This window comes from Doryrhamphus excisus, chromosome 1 (assembly GCF_030265055.1).
Source record: "Doryrhamphus excisus isolate RoL2022-K1 chromosome 1, RoL_Dexc_1.0, whole genome shotgun sequence".
In the NCBI taxonomy this organism is placed as follows: Eukaryota; Metazoa; Chordata; class Actinopteri; order Syngnathiformes; family Syngnathidae; genus Doryrhamphus; species Doryrhamphus excisus.
In genome coordinates, this window is record NC_080466.1 from 19528396 (window position 1) to 19554600 (window position 26205).

Sequence of the window (26205 nt, forward strand, 5' to 3'; positions counted from 1 at the left end):
AGGGAATAGAATAAGACGGCGACAGAGGACAGATGAAAGGAAGAAAGACTATAGAAAACTAGGAAATGGAGGTGGTGGTGGTGGTGGAGAAATAATGCAAATGACGAGAAAACAAGCCTGCTTGAGGTACGCCGTGCTGCATTCCCTACACACCTCAGCAATGGGCTCCTTACAACTTGAGGCATTGCTCTAACGGGCAAAAGAGTGGCGTCCAGGTGGATAATAGCCTTCAAGAAAGCTCAAGACATGCTTTGCATTCATGCTTGCATTCCTCAAGGCTCAGTCTAAACGGACAACCTCAACCCCCCCCCCCTCCCCCCCGCGCCCCCAACAAAGGAGGACATCGACTCCTTGTAAGAACAATCTCACCCTCCGCCACTACAGTCGCCAGCTGATGGTCCACAGGTTGAATTATAGGAAGGAGACTGGACCACATGGGTGGAGTCAAATAGACTGCCGGCTGTTCTCCTTTCAAAGGTTTTACATTTAAAAAGAGAGAAAGTGGAGGATAAAAAAAAAAAAAAACAAGATTAGAACACCTCTGACCACCGTGCCTCATTCCTGAAAAGTACAGAGGAACATTACGCAGTAAAGAGGATTACACTTGTGGGAAGAAGAGTCTATCTCCGCCCCCTTTTCATCCTTTCTCAGCTCCTTCTTTGTGGCTAAAGCAGAATAAGATCACATCCTTTCTTAGCTACTTTTTTTGTCGCTAGATCTTTCATTCAGCGTCATGGTCACACTGCAAACTATTCAGCGTCAGGAATCACAGAAAATTGGTTCATCATATCATAATTTGCCCAGCCAAGTAGGACATTGTCATATACTGATCACATAGTAGCTATAGACGTTTACAAACAACCATTGCTTGTGCATTTGTTTGTAACTTATGAAAGAAATATGAAGGATTTTTTGTAACCTACTGCAGTCTGTTGACATTGTATTCCTCCATTTGTGCAAAAAAAAGAAACGAGTGTAGTGTCAGTTGCGGAAAGGGGGGGTTGAAAGAAGGCTGGGAAGCCTGCTGTGAAAGAAGAAAGAACCTATGGCCCGATGCCGAAGCTTTGAAGGTATGAGGCAGTTCCTTTAATGTTCCCTTTGTTTGTTTTTATTCGGTTGGACAAAACCTCCAATCTGCTATTGCAAAAACACGCGAGCGCTAATGATGACATTAATAATACATCATGTCTCAAATTTTCTGTATAGTATGCCGACGTCTGTTTAAGCGGGCACTTTTTAGTAACAATATGAAGTCCAAAAATATTGATATTTTATATTGATATATAATATATTGATGTGGTAAGCCACAACATGTCCAACATGATAGGGTAAAAAAAAACAACAACTTCTCCCTCAATAAAATGTGGAAGTGGTAAATTTTTGGCATCTTTCCCACTGAGTTAGAGACACTTTCTTACATTTAGAATACGGCTAACTGGGTTGGTAGCTAGGCTATGCTAGCGGCGGCCGTCTCATATGTCCCTGCAGTGATCCCGTAAGCTATACCTCCTGTAAAAGCACGACCTGTTTTTCTCGTAAAACTATGAAATCATTCTCAAAATATTTCAACATAATTATTAACTATTCTTGTCAAGTTACATTTGTCTAGAACAGGGGTGGGCAAACTTTTTGACTCGCGGGCCGCATTGATATAACAAAATTTCCGGGGGGGGGGGCAGACTATATATTTTACACGTAACAGTCCACCTGGTATTATTGTATCTGTAAAATTGTCATGCAATCTGCTATTATTATTTATTATTTTAGATTTATATTTAAATATTTTAAAAATAATAAAATATTATAATAATTAAAATAAAATTAAAATACTAATTATTATATTATTATTATGTAAAATATGCAAATATAACAATATTATTATATATAATTAATATAATAATTAGCATTAATATAATAAATATAATAATCATAATAGTTATAATAATATAATAATTATTATTTTAATTTTTATTATTATTATGCGCTTGTGTCTCTTTTTTCAGGAGCACTTTGTAAACAACAGACCATGTCAAACAACGAAATTGATACAACCATCAAAAGGTTGGCTCAGGCCATGATGCCAGGTTGTATGTTGAGTTTAAATTAAATACTTTTGAAAGATTGGGCGGGCCGTATTCAAACACTTGGCGGGCCGGATGCGGCCCCCGGGCCGTAGTTTGCCCACCCCTGGTCTAGAACTTTATTCTTGGAAAGTTACAATTTTATTTGCGTATGACTGTGACTAACTGTAAGTAGTACAACATCATTTTGTAAAAGTGCATATTCTACTTTCATAAATTTGCATTACTCTCAAAATGTGTATTATATTATTACAATTACACCTCTCGCAAATAGTCCAACTTTTTTCGTGAAAAATTATGACTTTATTTTTGTGAAACTACACCTCAATTCTTGCGCCACTTTCTTTTTCTTCAGCCGACATTATTCCCTAAAATATTTCAATTTATCCTGTAGATTCACAGTATTACAAATTTCAGAAGACTGTATTATGCAGTTTCGCAGTTTCGTGTGGTGTTAAGTTATTTTGTTTGTAGTAGTTTTTTTTTTTCTATTTAACGTTGGATTGCCATAAAATGAGGACTTTTTTTTTTTGAAAAAGTACGACTTCCTTTCTGGAAATATTTCAACGTTATTATGAGGAGTTTTCTCATAATTTTTATATTTTTCTTGTAATATTGTCTGATTTTCTCATAAAAATTATAAATATGTCTAAAATGTGACTTGTTGCGCATCATATTACAACATTATTACATAATATTATGAACATGACAACTTGATCCTCCTCTTGTTTTTCTTGTGTTGAACACGTCTATTGTTGAATTCATGAGTTTTAAATGGAAATATTTAATTTTGCTGCCAATAATTCCTTGGTCATGTAAATACTACCACCATCTTCTATGAAGCAAAATAATAATCAACAGTTTAAACACAGTAAAGGTATAACAAGCGGTGTGAATTACACAGTATCATATCACAACATTTTCACAACAGAGTGTTAAACAAGCTGTGACTCTGATCTAATGTTTTGTATTTGGAGACAAAGTGGAGGTCGTGTGATGTTAGCGACAAGCTTCCTCCGGCTAAGTCTTTAAATAGCAGGTCAAGATCACTTTAATTAAAGCCACCTTCCACGTCATTATCATCTTATTAGGTGCTCTGCTGCTGCCGGGAGTCACACACAGATTATCACCTTGATGAGTTTATTTACTCAGGCTGATTAAAATCCCAAATCCTCACAGGCATCGGGAGGAGGATCTTTGCAATTTTCCATATCATTATTCCTGACAGCTGTTCCTTTAATCATTCATTTATATGCCATCCCGTTTAGATTATGTACATAGGCAGAGAAGAGGGAGTCAAATAAATAGTAAGATGGGGCTGGCAATAAAAAGGCACTTAAGTCCTGCATAATGGAAAAAGCTAAATGTGACTTTGGATTTTTTGTGTATATTACAAAAAAAGTTCAATTATTATTATTTTGTATATGTTTTCTAAAATTTAATGTGGGTTTATTATTATTTTACCAAAAACACACATTTTATTAAAGTCAATAATCAGTAACTCTATTAAAGTGAGTATGTTTGTCTTAAAAGTTACATTTTTTCATCGAAAAATTATTACAAATTAAAATTATTACAAACAAGTCAAAGGGATTTGATAAAATAAAAGTCAATATTTTGGGGGCACATCGTTTCAATAATATTAAATAGGAATAATTAAATATCAGCAATGCATTCCATAAATAAATAAACAGATATAAATAAATAAAGTAAAATTCAGTTAAAAATGATAATACACAAAACAATATTAGTAAATAAAGGACTAAAGAATTTTGGGAGAGAGCATTCAGGTATATTGTTTTCATTAGACCTACTTTTAAATAATGGCTAGTAGCAATGCAATCCTCCCAAACGACCAAAAATAGATATATTTTATTTACAACCATAAAATGGTATATAAGGTGCACCAGTGTTTTTAAGACAGTGCATCTGTTTTTCTCTCTAAATGTAGACAGAAAAACAGATTTGTCCATGTATAAACCACAACAGACTATATGCTGCGCATGTCATAAAATGGCCCATTATGGTGCAAACGAGTCTGTGAGGGCCAGACAACTCTTCATTTGACATGAGCTAATCATGAGCTATGAAAAGTTGAAGAGTTTGTTAAGAGAGAGGCTGACATCATTGCAGCACCCCAGCAGGAATAACCAATGAAATGCTTTGCTGGGATTTGCTGGGAAAAAGGTATATTTTAAACCCGTATTGGTACTTTGATATTATTTAGGTGACTTTTGAGTGTTAAGTTGGTGTATGATGAGTTTAGCAGTCTTTGTGAGTCAGGGTGTTATATTGAGTAATGACCTCTTGCGTTTTCCAATGTTGTGACAAGCTTGTTGTGAGTTCCCCTATAGCTCATGATTGGTTCAGAGTTTTTAAAAAAAAGTAGTGTTTGTGTTTCAGTGCATTGTTGGTCATCCCACCCGCAGAGTCATGTGTCCGTCTTCACCACCCACTTAAAGCAAAAGAATGCGTGTCCACTTGTTAGAACTAATGCAGGTGCAGCTTCATTTTCACCGCACGCGTTTCATCTGCATTTTGATTTATCCCACATGGAGCCTGCAACGCACTTCCAGATCATCTGATTTAAATGCTATGAGGTTTGACACTTTGACCTTAAATGGCATATTCCGCTGGTAGTGATAAGAAGAGAGCGGTTCCAGCGGGGCGACGCACATCAATTGTAAAGCTCAAATCAATGTTTAATGAAGGCAGAATTTAAATGAGCAACTTTAATCTATGGCTTCTGAATAATTAAAATGGCTTCCATAGCATGCGCCACTTCAAAACACCCGAGGTTATCAATGCTGAAAAAAAGCCTTATCCAGAAATGAGGGGAAAAAAAAAATCTCCAAGTGACACACGGCTGCTTCTTAGGAGAAAATGAAGCGTTCCGATAAGCAGCAGTTGGATCCTTTTACGTCTTACGACAAAGCAGAGACGTCTGGACGAGGCAGACGGGAGCCACCTATACACCCGACACGCACAATGACTCATTTGGAACATTCCGGAAAGGATTTCAACACCTCCCCTCCTCAAGCGAACCCCCTTGCTTTTAATTACACACTATCCTATTCCCGTCTGAGGGCATGAATTCCTCCAAGCTCCGGCGCGGATTTACAGCTAAAGTGGGAGCTTTTCAGCACGAGCAACCTGTCAGTGATGCAGAAACACAACACACAAAAAAACAGCCACTCGGGGTTGTCTAGTGAGTAATTGAGATGTTATCTTGACGGCAAAGGAAGCGCTCACTCAGTGCTGAGTCAGCTCTTTCGCCGGTCCTTCATGGGATGAAAACAAAGTTGGGTTCACTTGGTGGCTCTTATGGAATGGGCCATAACCATTGAGGGACCACATTAGTTTACATGGCCCTCGTGCGGTGTGCTGGCCCGCCACTAGTTAATTTCGACCGCCACAGATTGATTTATGACATATATCCAAATACAAAAAAAAAACACACAAACATACACAGACACAATTGTGCTTCCATGTAGTGTAAATCCATGTTGACACTATTTATTGTTTACACTAGTAGCAGCTTCTGAAAGCTCACCTTGATTGCAGGTCTTCCCCGTGTAACCGGCGTGACATTTGCACTTGTTTGGTCCCACGCAGTCTCCGTGTTTACAGCCTGGCTGGCACAGCGCTAGAAGAGGGGGGAGGAAGAGCGTTTAATGGCACGGCTGATTCACCAACGAGGCTTTAAAGTGTATAGCTGTAAAGGTAGCCGAATGGTTAATCTTAATCTTTAAGGCTTGTTTATTGTGCTTTGATGAAACTTTAGGGGTATGGTGGTTTGTCACTCGGGTGGTACCGTCGACACCACCCATAAGGACCCTTATTTGGACCCTATAGATTTGTTTCTTTTGGCTTTTTCCTGATTTCGGAGTCGCCACAGCAGATCTTTTGATCCGCGTACTGATTTTGGCTTGAGGACTATTTATTCCGGATGCCGTTCCTGACAAATACCAATGATCTTACCAATATGGAGATGGGCATTTGACTAAATTTCCTACATGGATTATGAAGAAAGTTAACAAATTCCGCACCATACGTAATCAACAGCGCCTCTGCTGGTTGAAGCCAAGTAGTGCACTCCATTTTTGCCTCCATTGACTCAATTCTTAATTCATTGATTTTTATGCCCATTCCAAGGTTGGATTCCTGATGTTTACACTGGCATACTTCCAAAGAGGATTAACTCTTCTAGACCGTAATTACTGTCTGGCTAACAAGATGTGAGGGTAATGTTTAGAGATGATTGTCAACAGTGTTGTTGTTATTGGGCCCTGGCTGATACATTTCATTAACGGCCTCATTAATTTCTTCCGAACTGAGCGCTGGCTTAATTAATGCTGTGGACTGTGGACTGCATCCAATGAATTGAAATATGTTGTAAAATGTATTTGATTTCAGTCGTTCAATTAAGACAGACACCAATTAAAGGCACAGGAAGTTCTGGCAGTTCATTTTTTTAATTAGAGCGCGAACTTGTGGTTTACAATATTGAATAGTTTTTCACATTTTATGACATACTCAAATTGGGGTTTATGAGCTTTAAATTCACTTTTTGAATTGAACTGCTGAAATAAATTAGCATTCAATATTTTTTTTACGTTTCAGTATGTTAGTTTTGTTTAATGACTGTGAGCTTAAAATAAAATAAAACATAAAAGGTGAATATTTTGGGTAAATTTTATGTCTAAATGACACATATTTGTATCTTATTTTATATTTTATTATTATATATTTTTATTTTATTTTATTTTTTTTGCTGTCCGATGAAATCATATATTTCGATTTTTCTTTCTCTTTCAATTTATTAAAAAATCTATTTGATTTTGAAAAAAAGATGCTTTTCATTCCCCCCACCTGCCCTTAATCAGTGAATTTCTAAGAGTTTTTCAATTCTGAAAAGTTTTTTTTTAATTTTTTTAAAGCACAATTTCCGGCCCTGCAATCAGTAGTACCTTGGTTAACATCCGCCCTGGTTATCACTTTTTTCAGTGAACATCCAAAATATATGCTAAAATGTTGCCTTGGTTTACGTTCGCCCGCCTGGTTAGCGTGTGGCTGTTGTATTTGTGCGGCTTGGTTTGTTTACGCAGCCATCTTGGATCACACTCGAAAGACAAAATCTCATGATCATCAAACAAACGTCAAAAATTCAAACATCAACAAGGATCTGTCACATGATTTCGGTCAGCTGACATGAAGTAGTGTGTTACCTTCATTTCGGCTTCATTATTTTCTTGATCTTCCCTTTTTGTATATTTCTAATGGTTGCTTGATGCAATGCTAACCAGGGGCAGAACATGAACTGTATACAACGAATGCTACATATTCTGATTGATTGAAATGTTATTGATTCTATGAACAAAATTATGTGTAATGACCTTTATTAGCATACTGAACTGAATGTCATGTTCACGGCATTGCTTTTTGAATGTAAAACTGCATGTAAAAAAGCCTTACTGTCCAATGACTGCAATGATAGTAAAAAAAAAGGGGGGGTTGCCTTCCAAGTCACAGAAACATTTCTGACAGAAAATAAATGAAAACCACTGCAGTGAGATTGTACAAAAGTGCCGCATCACAGACCTGACAGTGTCCCCGGTATTCATTTGCGACAACGGCTTTCAATACAACAGGGTGGAAGAAGCAAGTGTCTGGTGGTTAAACTCTTTTGGGTGTTCCCTTTTTCATACTGTAGGTGCCGTCCCGCTAATGTGAGCGCTGATACTACTGCTAAAAGTGGAAACTTCTCCCCCCAATCATCAACGTCATTGATGACAATCATTATCATCATCATTAAAAGGCTCGAAGTTGCTAGACGCTTCCTCTCCCAGAGGATCAAGTGTCCGGACTCCAAATATCCAGTGGACCATCAGTTTGTTGTTGGAAACTTGTCTCCCCACTTGTCGGGAACCTCAAATGAAAGAAAGAAGCTTTGGCCTCTAGTTGGATCAGCGGCGAGGAATGCTTGGCTGGGATAAGCTGGATCACAGGCGGCCATCAACGGGACTCCGAGAGTATTTATAAGTGTCGGTCAGACTTGGCAGAAGGATCGGAGCATGGACGGCGGGGTTGATCAACTAAAAATGCCCTCAGCAGCTGGAAGGCCAAAAATAGCTGATAGGATGGTCGGTCCATTAGCAAGGACGAAACATCCAACGACTGACACACTTTTGCAAGGTATTTGGCGTGACTGTAGTGACGCCTCCATTTTGATTACGCTAAGTGAGCCTGCCATCTATGGAGTAATAAACAACGTTGACACACTTCTAGATGACATGAATAACGGTGATATGTATGAATCAATCCAGCTATTTTCTACTGTCTAAGGTAGAATCAAGGCCGTAACAGAGGCACAAAGGGTTGTGGCTGTTGGAAACCCTGATACGCACTTCTCACTGTTGTGTTGAAACAATTGTTCAACATGTAGTCCATAAGTCACACCAGATGCAAACACTGTGAAAGTGCCTAAGTGCATGGAAGGACAGGCTAAAAAACCCTTTCTTTAGGAAGGGAAATCATTTTGACCGCAATCTCGTCCTTTCGGTCATGACCCAAAGTTCACAACCCAAGGTGAAGGTGGGAATATAGATTGATCAGTCCATCCATCTATTTTCCTCCGCTTATCCGGGTCCGGGTCGCGGGGGCAGCAGTCTCAGTAGGGAAGCCCAGATTTCCCAGTTTCCACCGGGAGGACACCAAGGCGTTCCCAGGCCAGCTGTGAGACATAATCCCTCCAGCATGTCCTAGGTCTGCCCCGGGGCCTTTTCCCGGCTGGGCATACCCGGAACACCTCAGCAGGGAGGCGTCCAGGAGGCATCTGGACTAGAAATTCTGTCCATGAAAATTGTGAACAGAATCAGTGACAAAGGGCAGCCTTGGCAGAGGCCAATGTTTACCGGAGACAGGCTTGACTTACTACTGGCAATGCAAACCAGACTCCTGCCCCGTTTGTCCAAGGACCGGATAGCACGTAGTAGCGCGCCACCAATCCCGTACTCCCAGAGCACCCCCCAAAGGACGCCACAAGGGACACGGTAGAATGCCTTTTCCAGGTCCACAAAGCACATGTAGACTGGTTGGGCAAACTCCCATGCACCCTCAAGCACCCTCGTGAGGGTGTAGAGCTGGTCCAGTGTTCCACGACCAGGACGAAAACCGCATTGGACCTCTTGTATCAGAGGTTCGACCAACGGTCGTACCCTTCTCTTCAGCACCCTGGAATAGACTTTCCCAGGGAGGCTGAGGAGTGTGATCCCCCTATAGTTGGAACACACCCTCCGGTCACCCTTCTTGAAAAGGCGGACTACCACCCCGGTCTGCCAATCCAAAGGTACTGTTCCCGACCTCCACGCAATGTTGAAGAGACGATCAGTTGATCAGTAAATTAATAAAAATTCAACATGACCGTCCAGTAGCATCTGCATTACTGCAGATGCTGTGCTGATCCGCCTGTCAACGTCATACTCCAACCGTGCCTTGCTCGTGAACAAGACCCAGAAATACTTTAACACCTCTACATGGGGCAAGACCTGTCGCCCAACCTCAAGAGTGCAATCCACCCATTTCCAACAAAGAACCATTACCTCAGATTTGGAAATCCCAGAAACTACACACTCAGTTGCAAACCACCCCAGTAAACACTGAAGATGCTGGCAAACTTCAGAAAATACAATAATTAATGTGTACTGAAAATGAAAAATGTCTAAGGCAGGTCTCAAACTCAATTTACTTGGGGGCCACTGGAGCTCGGGTCAGGGTGAGACTGGGCCGCATAAGGTTTTCCTCCAAAAAACAAAAAACAACGCATTTATTAAAAACAAAAAAATTTAAAAAAACTTCACTTTGGTTCCAATTTTCTACAATAAAAGCTCTGATAAAACATTCCACTGTTCTCAAATATCTTACTTTTTATTTTTCTTCACAAAATAAGATGAAAAATAAATAAACAAATGAAGAATAAAGAAAATCAATCAATCAATAATAAATAAATAAATATAATAATAATAATAAAACGGCAAATAATAAAAACTTAAGAAACCACATATAGTTGGTGGGTAGACAAATTATTTTTTTCAGATTCAAATTAACAAAGCATTATTAGAGCCCTGTAGACATGACAAAACACGACTATAGTCACATTTATACTCTTTTTATTTACAACATATTGCACAACTGCAGGGTCTTGAGACACATGCTAACTCGCAAACTAGAGAGCTAGCGACCTAAACGGTAGCCTTCAAGTTATTTCCTTTAAACTTAAATAGCCAAAAACTTACCACTTCCACACGGATAGGGAGGATAACTATTAACAGTTATTTAACCTTTAACATGAACATTAATCAAACGTAATCATTTTTTTGGGGTACATGATACCATACAGCATCCATATCAAACTTGCGTGGGCCGCACTAACATTAAACTTTCATATCAAGGCGGGGGCCTCAAACTAGTGTCCTGCGGGCCACGTGTTTGAGACCCCTGGTCTAAGGTGATGAGGTAATGCTGCGTAAATGGATGCCCTAACCCCATAAAAACCCTGGTTTTCTTTTCCGTTTTCAGTTTTTTACCTAAATCTCCCCACTTGGATCACAATTACTGCTCAGCGTCATCCAAAACACTTCAACGCTTCCGCTACAGTCAGGTTGAGAGAGTTTAAGTACCAAGGTTATCGGGGTGACTTTTGATCTATAAATAAGATTCACAGGCTGTGCCCGCACACCACACACAACCCCCCCCCCCCCCCCCCCCCCCCCCAGTAATGCATGTCCATAAAGCTAGATTGTGTGGAGCTAACCTTGGGGCTTGGGGCACCTTATCCCGACTAGCCTGCGAATTAAGGAGATGGAAGCTGCAAAACAAACGGCCAGACAACAGGAGCAGGGATGTTGTTAAACACATGAAGATGATGTTAGATAGCCATGCTTCCACAAAACAGTTCGCTCCACTTCGGTATGGAATAAAAACTTTACTTCTTTGTGGGCCAGTACCAAAACGGTGATGCTAGACTGGCTGACAGTGAATTGGTTTCCATACCAAATTTGAACTGGACTGTTAGTAGAAACATGGCTGTCCTTTCAATATTGTGAGGTCACAAATGCCCTGTTAGTGAGTTTGATGGGCATTGGTTAGTTAGCGAGAGTGTTAGTTAGCAGTATTACACCATACAGTACACAAAATTACACCACAGATTTCTATGTATCTTTGTGTATTTCCGCTATTTTCCATCAGTGCTGTTTTCGCCTCCGATGTTTGCTTATTTCACATCCCCCCTTGAGACTTGGCAGAGCACCTTCATATCACTTTTTTTTTAATTAATACACTTTTATACATGTAAAGATTTGTTTTCAGACATTCTTTGCAAGACGTCCTTTGTGTTGATGCATTAGCGGATGTCTGCGCTCTCGCCCGCATCATTTCAATCATTCAAAGGTCACACGATAAGACCCCGCTTAGAGTAAATCTCAACATTTTATTCCTCTTCAAAGCTCTCTTCTAAGCCCATTTCTTCTGCGCATTAGCTCAAGCAGACACACTTGAACCGATACCTGAGCCACTCCACGCTGGTGAAATAAAAGCATGCGATAAGAACACTGCCCACAGATCATTACTACCACTAAAAACACTATCACTTTTCCCACTGCTTTCAAAGCTCAAGTGACCGAGTTGGAAACACAATCGCTGCATTTGTCCAAACAAAGAGTGAAAAGTCAGTCAAAGTAAATCCTGGTCTCTGTGGATATGGCTTTGAAAACCAATGCGGGGTCAGTTGGAGACCAAAATGAACCACATTAAAAATGAATGATATGCTGACACCACCACAAGTCAATATTATTCATTCCTATGTTGGTATTGTGTTGTTTCCTCTAACCCTGTGTGTCTCAAATAGTGGGGCGGGGCAGGACTTTCAATGTTACCGCAGATCTGCCAACATGTACTAATTTGCTGTACTGAACATTTATTATTATCTATTTTGTTGCATTTTCCTGGTTACAGTTTCGACTTCAGTCAACTTTTCAGTGCAGACTGACAATAGATATAGTCACTTCCTCAATAGTATTTCAAATCGGCGGGACGAGAAAACATTTCTGTCCCCGAGGGGAACGATAAGTGAGACCCACTGCTCTAACCACAACAGTCGTGGTTGCTTTAAACTGATGTTGTTTAAACTGAGGTGTTCAGGGCACATTGGAGAGGCTATGTCTCTCAAAGTGGTCTGGGAATGTAGGTGGGGAGAGGCAAGTCTGGGCTTCCCTGCTTAGGATGCTGTCCCCTTGACAGGACCCCGAATAAGCGGTAGAAGATGGATGAATGGATGGTTATATATAGAATATACAGATAAACTCATATTTATAAATATAGTAAATGCATTATACATGTATATATACATTAGGGATGTCCAGTAAATATGGGGACCAATAATTATCGACCCGGTATCAGCATAAAAATGCGATATCGTTAGATATTAGTATCATGAAAACTGGCAAAAAATGCTGTATCCAACACATATGAGATATGTCATGTTACACATATCGGTATGGGTATTGGCTGATATCAGTATCGGCATATCGGTTTTCTGCAAAAGAATCCAATATTGGACATCACTAATATATAAATATACAGTGAAGAAAATAAGTATTTGAACACCCTGCTATTTTGCTATTTCTCCCACTTAGAAATCATGGAGGGGTCTGAAATTTTCATCGTAGGTGCATGTCCACTGTGAGAGAGATAAACTAAAAAGAAAAATCCAGAAATCACAATGCATGATTTTTTAACAATTTATTTGTGTGATACAGCTGCAAATAAGTATTTGAACACCTGTGTATCATCTAGAATTCTGACCCTGAAAGACCTGTTAGTCTGCCCATTAGAAGTCCACCTGCACTCCATGTATCATCCTGAATCAGATGCACCTGTTTGAGGTCGTTAGCTGCATAAAGACACCTGTCCACCCCATACAATCAGTAAGACTTTAACTTGTAACATGGCGAAGACCAAAGAGCTGTCCAAAGACACCAGAGACAAAATTGTACACCTCCACAAGGCTGGAAAGGGCTACGGAGCAATTACCAAGCAGCTTGGTGAAAAAAGGTCCACTGTTGGAGCTATCATTAGAAAATGGAAGAAGCTAAACATGACGGTCAATCTCAATCGGAGTGGAGCCCCATGCAAGATATCACCTCGTGGGGTCTCAATGATTCTAAGAAAGGTGAGGAATCAGCCCAGAACTACACGACAGGACTTGGTCAATGACCTGAAAAGAGCTGGGACCACCGTTTCCAAGGTTACTGTAGGTAATACACTAAGACGTCATGATGTGAAATCATGCATGGCACGAAAGGTTCCCCTGCTTAAACCAGCACATGTCAAGGCCCGTCTTAAGTTTGCATATGACCATTTGGATGATACAGAGGAGTCATGGGAGAAAGTTTTATGGTCAGATGAGACCAAAATAGAACTTTTTGGTCATAATTCCAATAAGCGTGTTTGGAGGAAGAAGAATGAAGAGTACAATCCGAAGAACACCATCCCTACTGTGAAGCATGGGGGTGGTAGCATCATGCTTTGGGGGTGTTTTTCTGCACATGGGACAGGACGAGTGCACTGCATTAAAGAGAGGATGACTGGGGCCGTGTATTGTGAGATTTTGGGGAACAACCTCCTTCCCTCTGTCAGAGCATTGAAGATGGGTCGTGGCTGGGTCTTCCAACACGACAACGACCCGAAGCACACAGCCAGGAAAACCAAGGAGTGGCTCCGTAAGAAGCATATCAAGGTTCTAGCATGGCCCAGCCAGTCTCCAGACCTGAACCCAATCGAAAATCTTTGGAGGGAGCTCAAACTCCGTGTTTCTCAGCGACAGCCCAGAAACCTGACTGATCTAGAGAAGATCTGTGTGGAGGAGTGGGCCAAGATCCCTCCTGCAGTGTGTGCAAACCTGGTGAAAAACTACAGGAAACGTTTGACCTCTGTAATAGCAAACAAAGGCTACTGTACCAAATATTAACATTCATTTTCTCAGGTGTTCAAATACTTATTAGCAGCTGTATCACACAAATAAATTGTTAAAAAAATCATGCATTGTGATTTCTGGATTTTTCTTTTTAGTTTATCTCTCTCACAGTGGACATGCACCTACGATGAAAATTTCAGACCCCTCCATGATTTCTAAGTGGGAGAAATAGCAAAATAGCAGGGTGTTCAAATACTTATTTTCTTCACTGTAAATATGTTTTCTATCCTTATAGTAGGAGGTAGATTTTTGGGAGTGGGTCATTTTAAAAGTAGCTTGCAGGTTGAAAAGTGTGAGAACCCCCGATTCTGATCTGATATCTTTCAGCATGGGCTACATGGCGGCCGTGTGGTTAGCGCCGATAGGAGACCTGAGTTCGATTCCACCCTCGGGCATCTCTGTGTGGAGTTTGTATGTTCTCCCCGTGCATGCATGGGTTTTCCGGTTTCCTCCCACATTCCAAAAACATGCTAGGTTAATTGGCAACTCCAAATTGTCAATAGGTATGAATGTGAGTGTGAATGGTTGTTTGTCTATATGTGCCCTGTGATTGGCTGGCCACCAGTCCGGGGTGTACCCCGCCTCTCGCCCGAAGACAGCTGGGATAGCCTCCAGCACCCCCGCGAACCTCGTGAGGATAAGCGGTAGAAAATGAATGAATGAATGAATCTTTCAGCATTAACGGGGTGAACTTCTTTTTACAAGAGCCCTCACCACTTCTTTAAATACTATGCCTGTCATATATGTGTCATATAGGGCGGTTAACTTCTTTTCATATTTCTATGACAGTAAAAAGTGTTAAAATGCTCCTTAAAACATTGCATTCAGCTAATACAGTTGTTACGATGGCGACATTTTCACCCCCAAACAGATTATGGGAAAAAAAGATTTATAAATCTTCGCACTGAATTCAAAAGTATCAGCAAGATGATCCCGATGGTAAGTAGCTTATCATTAAATAAAATGTTTCAGCCTGACAATTTCAAAAGAGCTTGTTTTTTTTTACCGCCTAGCCTGATTTTCCTTGCTTGCTGCAGTGATCATCTCGCCTCTAACCCTCTAAATCTTACACCTCGGGATATATATTTATATATCTATATATAATATCATATTATATTACAAAAGAAATAGTGATCCATTAAATTCCGGGAGAAGAGTTGCCACTGTTTGAGAAGCTCACCTAATCTCTTCCATCAGTGCAAAGACTCAGCAACACCTGAAAGCAGCTTCTCATGTTCATTCAGGTTTTGTTTTCTCTTATATGGTACTGTGGCTCGATTTATACTGTTTTATGTCCAAACCGTAGCTATTGTATTGTATTGTCAGTGTTTTTTCCCAATATATCGATTTTCACATAATCACTGTATTGTAACATTATTGGCATGGTTAGCAAAATATTGCAATAATGTGATATACCAGGATTAGTTAAATCCAAGCATAATTAAAACTATGCTTGTCAGGCTCAAGTTAATGTTGTCTGTAGCTGCAGCTTCACACATACTTGTTGCTAAACTACCATGAGAACAAGCTGTTCTATGCCGTGTTTGGATAAAAAAAACAATATCATTCTTTGTTTTGGGTGCAGGATAAGGATTAAAAGGCAGATTTATCTTGGAAAGACATTAAATTAATCTGGACCAAAGAATGCAAACTCACTGGGGGTGTCGTGAGTTCAGTACAGCAAATTCTCTTGGCCGGAAGGATCTCTGTCACCATGATTGAGTAAGGAGATGGCCCTCGGCGCAAACAAATCAACAAACTAGGTGTTTGCTTGCAAGCTTTAGACCACAAGTAGCCTTGTGCGACATATTTCTCATATGAAAGTACAGTACTTACAATTGAAGACTGATCAGAGCAACAAATAATGGAGATGAGCAAAAAAAAAACACACACACACAAACATGCAGAGCCTTGAAGCCTTTAAGACTTTTTCCACCACAGGGAGTCATTTAGACAATTATGCTGAGATAAGAGAAGCTAATGGACTAAGTAAACATACCCTTTATGCTCATTTCCTGTCGTGAAAAAAGGCTTAAAATTAAACCCAGAAACAGCAGCACCCTGCAACCCACCAGCAAGACGCCTTGTTAGCTTTGCATGTTAGCATATTAGCACTAACATTGCTACCTAACATGAACAAAAATGTCATTCAAAACAAAACAGAGCACCTGAATCCTTTTAAAAGAGCACCAGTATTAATATTACATTAAGTAGATCTTACTTGAAAGTATTAATTCTGAAATTATTACATATTTTGAGGCACCTGTAAAGTGTTAGCCCGCTAGTGCGGTAAACACACAACCCTGTCGCTTCATGACCAACTGTGTCAACACCCATCTTCTCATTGTTATAGGTATGTATCAAATTTATCTTAAATGTCGTCGGGGCAGATAGGGCAAAGGCTAGTTGGCCATTCAAAGCGTGTAGTGAGTGTGACTCGCACAAAAAGAGCAAAATATTCAATTCCACCTTGCAACAAATGGCCTGACCATTATGTTGATCTATATCGCTACATGTGCTAGCTAGCTAAAAAAAAATCTAGCTATTAGTTTGCTTTTATTGTCATTAAAACATTTTTTTTTTATATGGTCTGCCTTGGTTAGTGTAAAAAAGGTTTGCATACATTTTCCAGTTAGCATACAATATGGTGTGGCTAATGTAGAATACAGTACTACATTTAGCCTTTTTATGCTTGACTTAGGCCAAGTATAATTTGCTTTGTTTTCTGCAACAAAAATGTATTTGTGCTAACATATTTTGGCATTTTTGGAATAGATTAATTGGATTGTAATGATTTCTTATGGGGAAAATTGATTTGGTTAGCATCCGTTTCGGTTAGAATTTGGAACAAATTATTATCAGTCAAATATGTTGTAAAATATTTGTTGTGTGTCATAACACTGCAGCAGCAAGACAAATTTGACACATTTAAAACATAATAAACATTGCTTTGTAGCAACAGTGCTAATGCTAAAGCCACCCCACCGCTACCTCACCAGCCCAACCTGCACCCCTGTTCCCTTCCAACAATGGCAGCAGCAGCAGCAGCAGCACTCACGCTGGCAGTGCCCCCATGACTGGCGTGTCCATCCCCAGCAGCAGTCCACCCTGGTGCCATATCGACACAGCCCGTTGGACGACGCCATCTGCCTTGCCGACCTGCAAACGAGACCGCATGGTGAGCTCACAGTCAATGAAGTTGTTAGTGTGTTCTCTCTCATTATGCAGCTGCTTGGTGTGCATGTTCTTAAACATAACCTGGCTATATGATTGATGACACACTTTTCCAGTGAAATAAACATATTGTCCTTGCAAGAGCAGCAGAGAAAGTCAGTTTAAGTGTAAATTAGATTCAGCAACAAAAAAGACGATGCCATATGGACAGACAAAAAAAAAGCAGCTGGATGTTTTTTTTTTTGGTTGTTGTCCTGCATTCCAAGAGGGAGAAACTTCTAGACAAAAGCTTCTTGGCAGACTCACTTATGGATTACCTTCGTCTTATCTCATCACTGACGTATTGCTAGAGAATTGCTGGGAGAAAATATCCATTTAAGGAAAGATTTTGCAAATAGTAAATGAAAGCAAGGGAATAGATGTTTTGTAATGTACTCATACGAAACAATTTAAGGTGGATTAATCAAACTGTCACAATTTCAAAACTACAAAAGCTATGTTTTAAGTCACATTTAAAACAAAAAAACCAAAACAACAAAAAAACTATATTAGGAAAGCAGGAAGTGAACAAATGTAACAGTTACTGATTGTAAAACAACCAGATGGAGGGGTAGGATTTAATAAGCTTTGCTTCTTCCTACTCCTTTTGGACATGTGGAACTGTGAACTGATTATGGGATGCACTCAATTGTAATCTGATGCATGTTCAAATGAAATAAAACCATTACCATTACATTTTAACAGCTGTACTCTATAATAAAAAAAACTAAATTAAAACAATATACATGACCATATAGAAAGATGCAGAGGAAAAATGTGATGATAACCATAGCACATGCAGTTGTCCTGGCAGCTCAGTAGAACATGAATCAATATTACTAATAAAAGAAGACCAAAATGTAAAATGACAGTAAACTCGTTCAATACCAAAGACGACCCAAACGGCCGATCACAACAACATATTTATACGTCTTTTACATTTTGATGCAACTCCCCATTAGTGCATTTCACTTCAGAGCACTTTTATGCCATAAAAATGACCTCAGCAGAGATAATGTGCACGAAAAAAAAACACATGACAAGAAGGAGGAAGTGAGAAGTGCAGAAGGTTATAAATTGTAGGAAAATGTAAACACGGCGGCATGGTAGAATCGTCATCTCCCAACCTGAAGGTTGTGGGTTCGATTCTTCATCCTGCCGTAGTCATATCGAAGCATCCTTGGTATGTCGGTATCATTATTTAGATATTTGAGATGTCACAAAAGCAAAGCATATTTGTGTCAAAGTGAAAGTTATGTTTAAAAAGTGTCTTTTCACAAAAAAAAACTGTTTTTCTCCCTTTTTTAGTCGGGTACTGATATTTTCCTGAAACTTACCAATGTTCTACTGCTGATTACTAAAGCAAGGAAAACGGTAGAAACAAAGATTTTTTTCTGAAGAAAGACAAAAGTTGAATCATTCTTTTGGTAGTTTCCATGTTCATACAGCCATAAAACGCAACATTATATGTGCCTTGAAAGATCAGTCAAAATCATCAAAATTAACCAGTACGAAAGGGGCTGGGATTGAATGGGTTAAGAATGTTTAAATGTTACTTCAAACGTGGCCTGTAGAGTTAATAAGGGCTTATTTGTGATGAGTGTACCATTGAAGTCCATGAGAAAAAGTGTGATGACAAACACAGAACAAGAAACAAACCTATTGTCCTGGTTGCTCAGTACAATGAGCCGACAACAATAACAGAATAATAAAACGCGTGCCACCCTCGGCATGTTCTCCCCGTGCATGCGTGGGTTTTCTTCGGGTACTCTGGTTCCCTCCCACATTCCAAAAACATGCTAGGTTAATTGGCGACTCCAAATTGTCCATAGGTATGAATGTGAGTGTGAATGGTTGTTTGTCTATATGTGCCCTGTGATTGGCTGGCCACCAGTCCAGGGTGTACCCCGCCTCTCTCCTGAAGACAGCTGGGATAGGCTCCAGCACCCCCGCGCAACCCTCGTGAGGATAAGCGGTAGAAAATGAATGAATGAATGTTTGTTGCTTTAAGACCAGGGTTCAATTCCACCCTCGGCATGTTCTCTCCGTGCATGCGTGGGTTTTCTCCGGGTACTCCGGTTTCCTCCCACATTCCAAAAACATGCTAGGTTAATTGGCGACTCCAAATTGTCCATAGGTATGAATGTGAGTGTGAATGGTTGTTTGTCTATATGTGCCCTGTGATTGGCTGGCGACCAGTCCAGGGTGTAGCCCGCCTCTCGCCTGAAGACAGCTGGGATAGGCTCCAGCACCCCCGCGACCCTTGTGAGGAAAAGCGGTAGAAAATGAAAATGTTTGTTACTTTAGTTGTACTGAGCAGCCAGGACAAGGACAGGTATACCACATTCCGGTGTGGCAATATATGCCATTTGTGGCTCTAGGGTTACCATCACATTTTCCCTTCTTTACCGTCACAAAGGCGACACAACAACAGCCAAATTGTACAACATGTAGGGGCGATGTAATTTAAAGGTTAGGCTGTACCGTATGATGATAAACAGTGCAGCTTGTCAGTGGCAGACAGTAATCCACCAGCCCCAGTCTCGTCTTTATATAGCTCCTGAAGACAAAAGCTGCTTTGTTGCAGCTAAGTGCGACTGTCACTCACCACGTTTGACATCATCGCCTCCTCTAAGCGTCTAAATGGTAATGCTCGCCCCCACTGCCAATCATCTGGCAGGGGAAACCAAAACCTGAAGGATGCTAAGTGAGGGAGGTGAGGTGGGGGCCATGATGTTTAGATGGTATGACCTCACATTGCTTGCTAAGGTGCTGCTTTGACATGTCAATATCTGCTATACTGTCCCAACAGTCCTAGTATGAAGTAGACATTTAGTAGTCGTCGAATTACAAATAAAACTCAACAAGGTTTCTGCTTTTTCTTTGGCTTTTTGTGGTTTCACGAGGGACAGTGCAATGACAACTATAGAACAGGAATTAATTCCGTGACATACGTCTGTCCTGGCTGCTCAGTGTACCAAGGCTAACACAAAAACTGACGATGGATGTCCAATATCATAAAAACGGAATATCGAATCATATCGGTATGGGTTTTTCTGCAGATATTGAGACCTCATCCATCTGTGTTGTGCTCCACAGGGCAACAAAGCTTCGCAAGTTTAGTACGTCCACGGTCTGGAATTTTTCCTACTTTTGCTTTGTGAATTGTAAACAACTATTTATGCTAGGTGCCTTCCTTGAATACAGCTCATATCATACCTCAGGAAGAACCACACTAGAAGCTGGGAAATGCTGGAGCCTATCCCAGCTGTCTTTGGGCGAGAGGCGGGGTACACCCCGGACTGGTGGCCGGCCAATCACAGGGCTCATATATACAAACAACCATTCACACTCACATTCATACCTATGGACAATTTGGAGTCGCCAATTAACCTAGCATGTTTTTGGAATGTGGGAGGAAACCGGAGTACCCGGAGAAAACCCACGCATGCACGGGGAGAACATGCAAACTCCACACAGAGATGGTCGAGGGTGGAATTGAACCCTGGTCTCCTAGCTGTGAGCTGTAAGGTCTGCGTGCTAACCACTCGACCGCCGTGCAGCCCTACACAGTAATCATTTATAATATTTAATATACAGTGATTAACTTTTTTTTATGCATAAGCATGAAGTCGAACTGCCTTTAGCAACACTTCAGTACGACACTGTAGTCGTTAAAGTATGAGTAGCTTATGTAGCTTTAATGTAAATGTCTTTGTGCACAAAGTTTATATTATTTCCTCTGTTTTTGACTTTATGTTCACAGTGTCTCAGCCCAAACTTTTTTTTGGCGGGGGGGGGGGGCCTCACGCCGCCTCTTAAAGCAACACACCCAGATGATATGATTCTATTGACAGAGTCATTGTCTACCCTTGAAAGCCCAAATGCCCCATTTTCTGACGCCAATGTCACCTGGTGGGAGTCGTGAGCTTATTATTGCAGAGTAGTGGTGTGTGTTGCTCCACCGCTTTTTGGCAAAGACTCACGGTGGTGGTGGACAGATGGGGGGTGGGTTGGTGACAGGACAGGAAATCAACTGTCACCGCTTCCTGGGGTGGAATAAAAAGTGGCAGCATTTGGTGGGGCATGCGCCTGTGTGCGAGAACAAAATGATGTGGGCCGTGAAGGACCCTTCAGGGCCACAAGGATAAGCCTGTTAGGAGCGCTCTCTCCAAAAAGGCAATAAGCGAGGGGGGACCAGGTAATAAATGGCTCTCTCCCCCCCCGACACCCCATATCACACTCGGGGGATGTTCTCTCAATGAATTCATATCAGACCTGAGTGAGCTTGGAGCTATAAAAAAAGAGGCAAATTACGAGCACGCTGACAGGCCTCTCCATCAGCTTGGATGTTAATAATGTACAATACGGCGGCGTCAACGTACATAAATGATCATTAAATGCACCTTTGGCTGGGAATCAGTCAATGGCAGGCATCATGTTATTAGATAGGCGGTTGCCATGGTGATTATGGATGAAGCGTTGTAAATAATAAAATGGGGGGAAATTAATTACACCGCAGTGTGTTCTACTGCATTTCTCTAGATGGAGAATAATTTAGTCATTCTGTAATAACTAACAACGGCTCTTTTTGAGGACTTTTTGTCTTTTTATTTGTGTAGTAGCTACAATGCAATGCATGCCATTGCTTGGTTAACGCCACTCAGACGGTGCCAATCATAACTGAGTATTAGAATTTTCGTCAAGACAGAATTTTTTTGCCTCATAAGACCGTGTTGGACTGTGCTGCACTACCATTCTTTAAACTGCTCTTGACAAATGGTCTCAGCACATAAATAATTCATCCACCTTGGTTAAATTACTCGGAAAGGAATAGGTAGCCATGTTCATAATGCGTGGAGGGTGGTAAAAAAAAACCCAACAAAAAATAAGTAAATAACATCATCCATCACTGGAGCTATACGCATGTAAGCAGATGGAGATCTCCGTCCTATGCATTCTTTAGTGTGTAGCGCCTCTCCACACCTGCATGAACATGCTTCATGTCGGAACATGAAGCAGTCAGCAGTGCAGCGCCACACACTTGCTGTTGTTGTTTTTGTTGTTTCCTACTAGGACGTGTTAGATTTATGTGATGAAAATAGGTCATTCTTTTAATCTAATAAAATCTATGCTCTCTTATTACATTCTACTTGTACTTTCATCTTTTATTATGCACACAAAATGGGTGTTTATAGGCTATAAAAAAAAGAATCTTACTGCCAGTACAAGCCAGATGTTTCCGTTATATTGTGAAAAAGTATGACCTAGCAATGTTACACTTTTACAGTGCTGCAACGCCATCTTGTTTTTTTAATACAGTCAAACCTTGGTTTTCATATGATTTGGTTTTTGTACAATACTGCACATAAGAAACTAGTCTGTTCCATTATCGCTCCATAATAAACTCACATTTGGCTGACTCTTAACTGAGAGCAGTTGCTAAATAACCCAAAACGGGGCCAAAGGATGTAAGGCAAGGACATGTAAAACTATCATCATTCACTTTAAAATACATTTTTTGTTAATATTTTAGGCGGTGGTTGAGTGGCTATCATGTTGGCCACACAGTGAGGAGATCAGGAAGACAAGGGGTTTGAATGTCCGCTTGGGCATCTCTCTGTGGAGTTTGCATGTTCTCCCCGTACATGCGTGGGTTTTCTCCGGGTACTCTGGTTTCCTCCCACATTCCAAAAACATGCTAGGCTAATTGTCCATACGTATGAATGTGAGTGTGAATGGTTGTTTGTCTATATGTGCCCTGTGTTTGGCTGGCGACCAGTCCAGGGTGTACCCCGCGTCCCCCCCTGAAGTCAGCTGTGATAGACTAACCCTAAACCCTAATCCTAACCCTAACCCTAACCCCCCCAACCCTAACCCCTAACCCTAACCCCCTAACCCTCTAACCCCCCTAATCCTAACCCTAACCTAACCCTAACCCCAATCCTAACCCTAACCCCCAACCCTAACCCCCTAACCCTAACCCTCTAACCCTAACCCTCTAACCCCCTAACCCCCTAACCCCCCAACCCTAACCCTAACCCTAACCCCCAACCCTACCCTAACCCTACCCTAACCCCCTAACCCTAACCCCCAACCCTAACTCCCCTAACCCCCTAACCCCTAACCCTAATCACCCTAACCCCCAACCCTAACCCCCAACCCTAATCCCCCTAACCCTAACCCCTAACCCTACCCTAACCCCCTAACCCTAACCACCCTAAACCTAACCCCTAACCCCCAACCCTAACCCTAACTCCCCTAACCCCCTAACCCCCTAACCCTCTAACCCTAACCCCTAACCCTCTAACCCTCTAACCCCTAACCCTAATCCCCCTAACCCTAATCCCCCTAACCCTAACCCCACCCCTAACCCTAATCCCCCTAACCCTAACCCCCAACCCTAACCCCCTAACCCTAACCCTAACCCTAAACCCCAACCCTACCCCTAACCCTAACCCCCTAACCCCCTAACCCCCTAACCCCCTAACCCTAACCCCTGGTTGTGAATGGTTGTTTGTCTATATGTGCCCTGTGATTGGCTGGCGACCAGTCCAGGGTGTACCCCACCTCTCCCCTGAAGTCAGCTGGGGTAGACTCCAGCATACCCCTGCGACCCAAGTGAGGATACGCAGCATAGAAACTGAATGGATGGATTTTAGGCTAACAAATCATTCATTCATTCATTCATTCATTTTCTACCGCTTTTTCCTCACAAGGGTCGCGGGGGTGCTGGAGCCTATCCCAGTCAGACTATGAAAATCCTGAGTCAATGACAGCCCTTGACAGCAACACTGACCGTAATATGATGGGTTCTGTGTAAAAGACACATGGCGATAAATGGGGGATCTAGTGTTATGGCTTTTCTAGGGTTATTCATGCAAGATTCTGTGTGAAAACCGGCTCAAGTCTGCATTTGCTCAGAAACAAACATATTCAAATTTTGTGTTTACAATTATATATGTATGTCCTTTGACATACAGTACCGATATTTTTTTTTGTCTTGAACTGTAATGTACAAGCTTCAACAAGTGTCATATCTCATTAATAATGAAAATATTGTTATTTATATGCTAAATGCCAATTAAAAAAGTAGCCAAAACTCCCCCCAAGCTGCACTGTGAACACAAGCAAACAGTCAAGCAGACACTCAAAACACTTTCAAACTTACTGGTACACACAGACAAATACAATGACAATGACAAAGTGTTTGCCCTCTTCCTCTTTTTTTTGCATGTTTGTCACACTTAAATTTTTAGTTTCTTACAGCGCTGTGGAGGAATTTTGGTCCACTCATCTTTTCAAAATTGTTGTCATTCAGCCACATTGGACTCTTTTCCAGCAAGAAGCGCCTTTTTGAAGTTATACCACAGCATCTCAATAGGATTCAGGTCAGGACTTTGACTCAGTGTCTCCAAAGTATTCATTTGGTTTTACTTCAGCCATTCAGAGTTGGACTTGCTGGTGTGTTTTGGATTATTGTCCTGCTGCACAACCCAAGTTAGGGTCACAAACAGATGGCCAGACATTCCCCTCCAGGATTTTTTGGTAGACAACAGAAGTCATGGTTCCATTTATCACAGCATGTCTTCCAGGTACTGAAGCAGCAAAACAGCCCCAGACCATCACACTACCACCACCATATTTTACTGTTGGTATGATGTTCTTTTTCTGAAACACAGATGTAATTACATTCTTTCTGTGGGGGACGGGACGGGCGGGTGGGCGGGCAATAATTTGTTCTCAGTTTTCATTTAAAAACTGCATATTGTGTTCAGTGATGTTGTCATTGACATTAAATCTGTTTAATGCTGTGAAATATAAAATATTTAAGTGTGACAAACAAAAGAAGTAATGGGGGGGGGGGTTTATTTTTACCCCACTGTGTCTAGTTGCACATAGACACAGACATCTTGTATGAGCTATTCACACTGAGCTTCAGGGAATCACATCCAATTGTTTTCATGAGCAAAAGCAGCTGGATTGTGCACAGGAAGATTTGTATTTTATTTTTTTGATGAAAATATGCGAAATAATCTTCATTGAAATGGACTTGATGTCACTACGAGATAAACGTGGCATCGTTTCACCATATTATGTTGTTTTTTAAGGGAACTAATTTTCTCACTACACTGTTTACTTGTATGTTTATATGGAATACATCCGTTTTATTATTTTTCTTGTTTGTATAGCAAAATTACTGTTTTTTAAAAAGTGTTATACAAATATTACAACAAGATGCATTAGATGTCAGGTGGAGTGTGTGGTTGTACTCTACCATCAAAGCATGCACGAGCAACTTGAAGGACCTACAAAATGATGCGTTCAAGAACCCGCAACACGTTTGCAGACAATTGGTGTACAACTCATAACAAAAGAGAAGCCAAACAAAAGACGACATATGAAAACATGTGCGCGTACCTGCCGTCAAACTCCGCTCCCGGTGTGAACCACAAGCCGGAGAACAAGATGAACTTTATCCAGGAGTCCATGACGGCTTACTAGTCCACAGGAATGGAAAACCCAAAAACAGCGTCCTCCTTGCTGGTGCAGCAAAAAATAAAAAGAGTCTTATATCCAAAAGGCGGATGGTGGGGTGGTGAAGTGCTGTGTGGTGTTACGGCGAGGGAAAGAGAGCACAGCTCCCTCTCTCGCCCTCCTCTTCCTCACAAGTTCACTCCGCCGCCACTCAGTCACACCTTATAAAGCGGGGGCGCGCCTGTGCCTTTAAATGTGACGTCACTATGCGCAGGCACGATCAGCTGAATAAAATGAAGAAGGGCGTGGACCACCCAGGTAGAAGGTGAAGGCAATAAAAGCGCATGTAATTGAAGAGGAGTCGGAAGATCAGTTAGCTCCGGAATTACCGCAAATAAAAAC

General features: G+C 41.0%; 1 protein-coding gene across 4 annotated transcripts in view; it reads right to left on the minus strand.

Annotated features, from left to right (window-relative positions):
- npnta (nephronectin a) overlaps positions 1-26038 on the minus strand; it is a 55799-nt gene extending 29761 nt beyond the window's left edge. For 2 of the 4 annotated variants that reach the window (XM_058046056.1, XM_058046053.1), the window contains exons 1-4: positions 25747-26038; positions 17171-17271; positions 10894-10947; positions 5635-5727 (exon numbers count right to left, since the gene is read on the minus strand). In XM_058046056.1, coding sequence (XP_057902039.1) covers positions 5635-5727; positions 10894-10947; positions 17171-17271; positions 25747-25817 — 319 coding nt within the window. In that variant the 5' untranslated portion in view covers positions 25818-26038. The remainder of the gene's footprint in view (positions 1-5634; positions 5728-10893; positions 10948-17170; positions 17272-25746) is intronic. The other 2 variants (XM_058046057.1, XM_058046055.1) reach the window with 2 other exon arrangements.
- Between the last annotated feature and the right edge of the window lie 167 nt (positions 26039-26205).